The sequence below is a fragment of the Pollachius pollachius genome, assembly GCF_949987615.1.
Source record: "Pollachius pollachius genome assembly, chromosome: 2".
Taxonomy (NCBI): Eukaryota; Metazoa; Chordata; class Actinopteri; order Gadiformes; family Gadidae; genus Pollachius; species Pollachius pollachius.
This window is the reverse complement of record NC_136935.1, coordinates 50,325,335-50,335,334: the sequence shown is the minus strand read 5'-3', so window position 1 is coordinate 50,335,334 and position 10,000 is coordinate 50,325,335. Positions and strand designations below refer to the sequence as shown.

At 45.4% G+C, this 10,000-nt stretch overlaps 1 protein-coding gene across 1 annotated transcript in view; it reads left to right on the top strand.

The window, feature by feature from the left end:
- The window catches only part of LOC307092062 (protocadherin-10-like), a 17,421-nt gene extending 16,616 nt beyond the window's left edge, over positions 1-805 (top strand). The window contains 1 exon segment of the mRNA XM_079758943.1: positions 1-805. This exon segment is cut by the window's left edge and continues 17 nt beyond it. Within this exon segment, the coding sequence (XP_079615069.1) occupies positions 1-446 (446 nt within the window). The 3' untranslated portion in view covers positions 447-805.
- The last annotated feature ends 9,195 nt before the right edge of the window (positions 806-10,000 follow it).

Sequence of the window (10,000 nt, the reverse complement as noted above, 5' to 3'; positions counted from 1 at the left end):
TTCACGTGCCCGGCATGGACGCCACGCTCCCAGACACTGAGGTACCGTCGCGAGCCGCCGCCACCGTCCCCGCCGATCACGCCGACCAGCTCCTCGCCGCCGCCACCAACTCCACCTCACCCATGGCCACCGCGTCCCACCCCGCCAACACCGCCATCGTGGCGCCCCTGTCCGGCGCCTTGTCCAACGATAGGTCATTCTCCACCTTTGGCAAGGACGCCGCACAGCGGTCCCAGTCACACCACAGCCTTAACCGCCACCTCCACGCCTCGGCGCCGCAGCAGCAGAGTCCAACGCAGCCACCGCCGCCGTTCAGCTCCGGCACGCTAGAGAGGAAAGAGTATGATAGGGGGACGCTGCCGTACAAACCCACCTTCCTCTGTGAGTATCGGTACGAGAGCTCGCCGGGACCCTACCAGTTCAGTGTGGCCCAGCACCAGTACTAAAGCGAGGGAAACGCAAAGAGAGAGATTTGAGATGGAAAGAGGACGGGGAGGGACTTTTATTTTGCACCCCTGATTCTAATCTGGACTCGCTTTTGGATTTCTGTTGTTTGTCGGCTGAGGCTTTTTGCTTTGTATGTTATATATGTTCATATGATTTTGTTTTGATTTGGCTCTGTTTTGTGAATGTTTATTTTAAGAATGTTATATTTTTGTTATTTTTAGTTTTTTTACCCCATATTTCCCCATTCCGCCATTTTACCTAACTTGGTCATAGCTCTATTCAATCTCTGAAATCTTTGTTTCTTAACAAGACAACGATAAATAAAAAATATATATCCCCATTGGAATGGAAAACAGCTGTGGACACTATTTTTTATTTAATTTGAATCAACGTATTTATTGTCATCTATTCTTTATCATTTTCTTTATCTGTTTTGATGTTTCATGCCTGTCTTTTCCCATAAATTATCCATAAATACTTTGGCTTTCCATTAATTTGCCCTTCGAGGTTGATGCTTGCGTAAGTAGAGGTCACTGATGCTAGCATGGCTAGCGAGATGGAAGCCCCTGTTCATGCATTCAGTTGAGGGTTCACAATGACCCTCCTTGTGCCTCCTGTTTTGTTCAACAGCTCATAATGACATCACCACGCAGCATCTATAGGGTGGAACACAAAGCTAATTGTTCAACATAAGACAGATTTAGGTCTAACACATTTGGTTTGAGACAAAACAGATCATTCAAAACATCTTTTTTTGGAAAACAGCTGCATTAGTTTAATGAGATGTTCTAGTGAGAGACAAAAATATATATGGGTATTTGAAATACGTTTTCAGATAAAGATCTACTATGAGTTCAAAACTGATTTGTTTCATATTCAACATTAACAACGATCCTCCATTATAGTGCATGTCAACTGCTAAGTATTATTATTATTACATTGATAATATGATACATTATATAAAGCACATTATAGAAACCATAGCCTGCTCTCCACCTATTCAGAATCAAACACAGTGTCTCTGCTTGTCTCATGATAATGTTTTCAGCCATTTTATTATTGAGTACGGGGGGCTAAAGTCAGGTTGCCTTTGCATCACGGCTCCCATGTACTCCAATTCCATTACAATCCCACATGATTAAGAGCTATTTTAATTCAAAACGCTCTCATTACACTAATATGCTTATATGATTCCAGCACAGACTCAAATGTTTTATGGAATGAGCAATAACAGGCATTGGCAAGCCTGTCAAGGATGGAAATAGAAGCCTACTAAAGCATGACAACCCTCAACACATCACTGTTCACCAGGGGTGCCCTGGAAAAGGCTTATGAAAGTTTGATGATTCTATTATAGCTTTATAATGAAGCAATTACCACTCTTTGTATTCACCATGAATGAGTGATTATATGTCTTTGAAAAATGTGAACATCTCCCCTTTGATGATTGGCATGTTTTTCCGCATTGCCCAAAATTGGCTTTATCATCCCGGTTTTCAAAAACGCCTTTCAAAAAGTGTGCGTAAAAATGTAGATCATTTTGGAGCTCCCTTTGTCACATATTTTCTTCACACGCCGTTGTTTTAAGTAAATGTGTCAGTGGAAAAGATCCTGAAGGGAAATGTAATTTGCCGTAACGCGTGTGTTCTCCTTCTCTTCCAGCCCGCAAAAGGATTTGCTAGCTCGTTCCGCGTGGACCTGTCGGAGACAGCGTGAATTTCCGCACTAGACTTCCAACACTGATTCTTGAAACAGCAAAACAAAACCAAACAAACAGCATTGAGTACGACAACCACCGCCCTGTTTAAAACATTGAGGACCCCCGGGTCGCCATGGTTACTGTGCTATCCGAGGGGGGTGTGTGTGTGTGTGTGTGGGGGGGGGGGGGGGGAGCAAAGTGAATCCCGAGTCCCCCCGTTTCCGAGTCAGAGGAACTATTGAACTCGTTGTTTTTCTAGGCCTTATATCTCTCAGCGGGACTGAGATTGGGGTGGGGGGGGAGGCAAAGAGCGACCGGCTTGCGACGCGACGTACAGTATAACGTCGTCTGCATACAGCGACACTTCGAGCCGAAGGAAGCGCGCCGCCGGTGAGGACGCAAAGGGGGAGTCAAGAGGTGTGATGACTGACGATGACGACTCACGAGACGAGCTTGGATGAAGGGTTCTCCGGAGGGAGTACTCACTGGACCCAGCGGTAATCTGTGTGCCTGTTTACACAAGGAGAACACAGGAGGAGTGTTTCTGTACAAACTTCAACCCAAGTCACTTGGAACCCTTTAGCTATTTCTACATCCAACATTAAGCCAACTGTATAGAGATGGTGCGACAACAGCGACAGAGAGACGAGGGAAACCAAGGAATGGCAGGATTGTATGCGGAAAAAAAATAACGGTGTGTGTGTGCGTGTGTGTTTGGGTGTGTGTGTGATGTGCGAAAGTGGGGGAGTAAGACGGCGTGTAAGTGAGTCGATGAGTGACAGTGCTCGTGCGCGAGAAGAATCGATTCTGTACAGGTAAGAAAAAAGAAGAAAAAAAAACGTGTGAAAATAAGAAAAGACGAGGCGCACTACTATAACTTCTCTGGCTTTTGACTTTATATAACTTCTTCCTTCTTTTGGGTTTCTGTTGTTCTTCTATGTGTTCAAAGTGTTCCGATTGTAACTACATACGGTTTAACAGCTACAGGCAGGAACTTGTGGGTCCAGCTCTGTTTTCTTTCAGCCATTTTAGGAGTAGGGCAACAAAACCGTGTGCACCCCCCAAAAAAAACACACACAAAAAACAAAAAAAGATGACAATTCCCTTTTTTTTGCACAAAAAAGATTTATGTCATGTTCCTTCTGCCGAAAAACGAATGATAACTGCCATCCTATCGAAAAGAAAGAAAGTCTTTAGTTCCCATTCCCGAAAATGGCTGCAGAGAAAGTGAGATGGGTCCTCATTTGGATGTGTGTTCCCTTAACACCATTGGCCTTTTACTTAAACAATCAAGAGACATCCAGTGGTTTCTATCATGTGTGCAAAGTGTTAACTGTGCTCTTTTAAAAAGCTTACAAATGAATATAAATCTATATATAAAACTCACTCTATATATATATGATATACTTTTTTTCCTCTGAAGACTGTAACCATTCGTTAGAATCCATCTCATCCAGATCAAACCAAGTGCTTTCACACATATCTAAATTTCAGTTGGTTTTGAAAATCAAGGTGGCGTCCATCTTTCAAAATGGCGTCCTCTCCGATCTCATAGCACGGCGGTGTTTACGTTGATGATTGATTTCAGTTGATGGGTTTTATTTCCACTGTTTACAGATGCTGGACCTTGTATGTAGAAAAGACACCTCTTAAGTTGTCTTGGCCTGTTGTGTATGTTAGATAGAAGAAACTGTGAAAATGTACACAAACGGAGACTATCCCCATGCAGATACATTTCAACAAAGGTATTCATGCAGTTGTACACAATATTAATACATGAATACATTCACACACATATATTTATATATATATATATATATATATATATATATATATATATATATATATATATAAATATATACATATCTAGACTTGGAAACAGACAAACGCAATCGTTATATCAATGTTCACGCACAATACACTTATGCGCACATGTACGTACACACATACACACACACACACACACACACAGACACATACACACAGACACACACAGGTCAGGTCCAAATGGTGATTAATAAATGGTGTCATTCTGTTTTTCTAAAGCGTGTTTGTTCTCATGCATTGGCTAAAGATCTGTTGTGAACACAAAGTGCATTGTGAACTTCTCTCCCGGCTTCCACGTTTCTACATCAGTGTCGCGATTCGTTAGCTCTTCAGCAAATCTCACAGGCCGCCCTCATTAAAGTTTTTTTCATTGCTGTAGTTAGCGTGTGACATTTAATTCTTCAACTTAAATAAACACTGTACTACTTCAAATCCCAGGATGGAATTCATATCAAGATGCTATTTTGAAACCACCCCTATACCAGACAGAAAATACCGTTATATTTTTAATGAATCGCCGTCAGTAAAATTGTACTGTCCATGAGCAACACACAGGAGAAGAGTTTGTTAATGTGCTGTTGTCATTCAACATTGGACAGGAACATGAACAAGACAATACTGTCAACAAAATACATTCATACAACATTCAAACAAAGATATACAGGGCAAACAACAACAGCAACAATGAACAATAAACTACAAGGTGCACTTGAATAGTGAACATAAAACAAGGCATGACTGTTCTTTGACAGTTTGGTAAAGGAAAACCTCTCGACTTTTCAGCCTGAACCCTATTTTCTGATCTTTCTGGCTCTAAGGGACTAATGCAGACGACCTTTCTGAAATCTGGCCAGTTTTGAGCAAGAATGTCTGCAATGCAATCCTTTGGGGCAATAGTTCCCAGTCAATGTACGTCCTCTAAAAGTGCTTATTCTTTCTATTGACAGGATCAGATTATATGCTTGCATTATGGCAAGGATCCCTACAGAGAAATACAACTTCTTTCTTTATCTTTTGCTTGATCCGGTTTGTGTGTTATTGTGTCGAACCAAGTCTCGTTAAAGGAGAGAACTCTCACGAGAGTTGAGCTGCGGCAGAAAGTAAACGATGGAAACGTGAGCGAGCGCGGAAGAGAAGACATTCCGTTCTGGCTGACTACCTAAAGGGTAGCTCAGTGTTCTCGTACATATTTGGGGGAAGGAGAGTTGAAATTACAATGACAATAGGGACATTTCCAGCAACAACGCAACAATAACGCAAAAATGCAAAAACCAACAGACCAAGATCAGGCAAAGGTAAAGAAAATAGTTATATTTTTCTCTAGGGATCAATTCCATAATGTTTGAATATAACCTGAGCCCTTCAGTGGCAACAACAAGCACTTTTTTCTGGACTGGACGTTATCGCCCCAAAGGATAACATTGTCGCCTTTGTTTGCAGATTACGGCTGAAACGATCAAATCAATACCTAGAACGATACCAAAAGATCATTTAGGTCCTTACACCCGATATTACTGTAAAATAGGGTGCAGACGGAAGAATCATGAATCTTTGTTTCAAAGGCTGAAGCAGTAGAGATGATGGTTGTGTGGGTGGCAAAGAACTGCTACCACCTCCTAAGTAATAAGGAGGCTGCTCTCCTGTTCATCTCTCTCTCCCTCTCTCTCTCTCTCACTCTCTCTCTCTCTCTCTCTCTCTCTCCTGCTCTCTCTCCTACTCTCTACCCTGTTCTCTTCCATGTTCTTTCTCCTGCTCCCTCCCCTGGTCTCTCTCCTGCTCTCTCCTCCCTCTCCCCTGGTCCCTCCCCTCTTCTCCTCCTAGCCGTGGCGGTGTTCAGCTCTTTGAGTGATGGGAGTCGAACAGGCATCCAGTTGGCATCCAGCTACCCTTCCATCACTACGGTATGACCCTCTGAGGCGTGGCCTTGGAGAGGGAGCAGACCAGGGCCAAGGGTTAAACAGACTGCATTTCTACCGCGCTTTTCTAAGCGGCTGTCACTCAAAGCACTTCATAATTATTATGTGCAATATAATATTTCTTTTAATGTGCATTGTAGCACTTTGAGGTCATTAAGTTGATGTAAAGTGCGTTATAAAGAAAATGTATTATTATTATAGTACATTGACCCATTCACAACATATTCACACACCGACGGCGGAGTCAGCCACACAAGGCGACAGCCAGCTCGTCGGGAGCAGTTAGGGTGAGTCGTCTTGCTGAGGAACACGTCGGCACTCAGCTTGGAGGAGCCGGGGATCGAACTAGCGACCTTCCGTTTATCAGCCAATCCGCTCTACCTCCTGAGCCACATGCTGCCCACGGTTGGGAAGAAACGGGCGGTGATGGAGCTTTTCACGCTGGTGCTACAGTAGACCTTCACCGGGATGGACCCTGACAGCTTCCTGCTTCTCCGTTGGCGGAGGGGGAACGTTCTTTGCTGGCTCCTTTCCGGACCCGTCATCATCCTGCCCACCCCGGCCTCCCAATGTTTCTCCCACCTCAGACTCCAGCCGGGCGGGGGGGGGAAAGACCTTACCACGCCACGGTCATGTCACAGGCGGCCTGACCTCTCCTCACTAAGGGGGGGTTGGTGGGGAGGGCAGGCACAGGGAAGGAGGGAAGAGGATGTTTGCTGAGATCCACCAGGGCTCTCCTCACAGTCTTGTTGCCGTGGCGCCCGGGGCCGCTGTGAGCCGGTCGGGCCCAAAGATTGGTTCACTACCCCCCCCACCCCCCGCGCCCTGTAGCGGCTCTCATCCGTGTTGGAGATAAGCCTGACTACGTTTCGCGCCGTCCGCAAACTTCAAGGTGAGTGGAAGTGGCTATTACCCCTCTGTCCAGCACACTCCATCTGACCCCCCCCAGCTACTATGGGAGGGGGCTGAGTGGAGTCTGGGAGAGGTGGTCATAAGGCTTCTGTTTGGATCATGAGGAGAATCACAAGGGTTGCTTTTAAACACGCACACACACACAAAACACACACACACACACACACGTGCATACACGGGCGGGCACACACACACACACGCACACACACACACACACACGCACGCACGCACAAACACGCACGTTCTTACAATGGAACCATTGGACTGGGCTTAAGGGGGTAATAAAGAGGACACTTTAGGTCCGGGTGAGAAGGAAAGAACAGGGAAAGTAAATAAGTAAAAGATGGAGAGAGAGACGGAGAGATGAAAGGAGAATTCAAAGACAGCAGGCTGAAGGGAAGAAGGAAAAGACAAACAGACAGACAGACGGAAAGGAAGAAAGAAAGACAGAAAGAGGGAGAGAAAAATTTAAGGAAAGAAGGACAGACAAACAGACAGAGAGCTAAAGACGGAGAGCTAAAGACAGTGAGACAGAGACATAGAGCTATAGACAGAGAGACAGATAACTAGAGACAGAGAGCTATAGACAGAGAGCTAAAGACAGAGCTATAGACAGAGCTATAGACAGAGAGCTATAGACAGAGCTATAGACAGAGCTATAGACAGAGAGCTAAAGACAGAGAGCTAAAGACAGAGAGCTATAGACAGAGAGCAATAGACAGAGAGCTAAAGACAGAGAGCTAAAGACAGAGCTAGAGAAAGAGCTAAAGACAGAGAGCTATAGACAGAGTGCTAAAGAAAGAGCGCTAAAGACAGAGCGCTAAAGACAGAGTGCTAAAGAGGGAGAGAGAGACAGAGAGCTTAACTCACAGAGAGCTAAATACAGAGAGCTAAAAACAGAGAGATAAAGACAGAGAGCTATAGACAGAGCGCTAAAGACAAAGAGCTAAAGACAGAGCTAAAGACAGAGAGCTTAAGACAGAGAGCTAAAGACAGAGAGCTATAGACAGAGAGACAGAGAGCTAAAGACAGAGAGCTAAAGAAAGAGCTGAAGACAGAGAGCTAGAGACAGAGCTAAAGACAGAGCTAGAGAAAGAACTAAAGACAGAAAGCTAAAGACAGAGAGCTAGACACAGAGAGCTATAGACAGAGAGCTATAGACAGAGAGCTAAGGACACAGAGCCAAAGACAGAGAGCTAAAGACAGAGAGCTAAGGACACAGAACCAAAGACAGAGAGCTGAAGACAGTGCCAGCCAGACAGTGGTGGGAGGTGACCTGCTATGGGCTCCCCCTGACATTCTATCAATGGCTGTGAGCTGACCTGTGCTGTCTGTCCTTCACAGCACATCTAGAGCGGGCGGGCGGCCTGAGAATCATTACAGCTGAACCGTCTTGTCCGTGGTGTCTCCTCTCTCCACACAAGGTTGAGTGAGGTGACCTCCCTGTCTGTCTGAGGCTGCCCCGCTGTCCCTCATATTCCAGCAGCAGACACACTTCATTACGCTGGCTAAATAGACTTTCAAGAGACCCCATCAGCCTGCATTTACACCACAAGGCCCCCATCACCTCTCAGCACGGCCACCTCATCAGACACGCAGGCACTGATGCACGCATAGGCACAAGCAGGCACGCACACGCACACACACACACACACACAGCACTGCGTGCCAAGGCGGCAGACTGGTTTTTGTTCTACATGAGACATGCAGAGACGTAGGCACACGCACACACACACACACACGCACACACGCACACACACACACACACACACACACACACACACACGCACACGCGCACACGCACACACACACACACGCACACACACACACACACACACACACACACACACACAAACACATGAAAACATACACACATGAATAGACAGACAGACAAATACGCACACACACACACATAGACAAACTCAAATGGCGCTCACCTTTGCCCTTTTGTCTTCGACAAGTTTGAGTAGTTTGTCAGAAGTTGGATCAAAGGCCCCGGTTAAACATGGACATGCCTGAGACAAACACACACACACACATTGACACAACACACACACACACACACACACACACACACACGGGCGGGCAGACATGTCTGACTGCGGTCACATATCACCAGTCACCTCATCAGGCCGTTGCAGATAGCCATTAAGATGAATGTTGTGCTGCCGGCAGCGTCTCTTATCTCCTGCTCAACCTGCCGCCCAGCACTGCCCACATGGGTGGGTGTGTGTGTGTGTGTCTGTGTGTGTATGTCTGTGTGTGTGTGTACTAATGGATGGATGGGCTGGGTAGAGGGGTGAAGCACCGATGCGTGTATTTCACGTACGTACGCTTCTGTGTACGTGTGCGTTCATGCGCACGCGTGTGTGTCTGTGTGTTTGCATGCGTGCACGCATACATCATCGCAGCATTTCAACCCCAGACATGGAGAGAAACAACGCGTTTATTTTTATCTACCTTTGATGAAAGCGTAGTCCAGATGTTTTTTCTCTGTCTGCTGTCAATCAACGCCCTTGGCCGCGACGTTCTCTTTGAAGCCACAGAGTTCTGACTCCAGCGCCCGTAAGGAGGGGCTAGGATCGAGGGATTTAACATGGAGCATTTCAGGTTTTAATAGCATAACTTCAGCGTTTGCCTTTTTTCGCAGTCGGTTCGCATCGAGAGGAAAAGACGAGAAATCAAGCGAATGCAAACGCGAATGCATGCGGTTCATTAAAAGACGGGCCAAGTTATAACACTCAGACATTTGAATGAGGACTTAATTGGGAATAATAAGCACAAAGATTATGTATTTTTAATCAAGCCACTTTCCGCGTAACCCCCGTTGACATTGATTTGCGGTGGAAATAAAGGGTTGAATAATCCTTAATTAACTGGGTAAAAGCGAAACATTTCATAGGCGAGTGCATTAACTGCTCCTCTGTTGGGATTCACCCAGTTTAACACAAAACAGAAGAACAGTTTTATTATATTTTTGTACTAATTTCGATTTCATTTAATTAGAGTTAAACCCGAGATAGCGTTGAGTTACATATCATGGCTGCAGAATTTCCACCACTGTGATTACTGAGCCCATGATGTCATTCATTAGTGATATGACCTTGTCATGATGTGTCTGCCTAGGCTATTCTTATCCGTCATTCTCGCTCTGTGTTGCGGTGGTACAATTAACACACTGCGCACAAGACGTTGACAG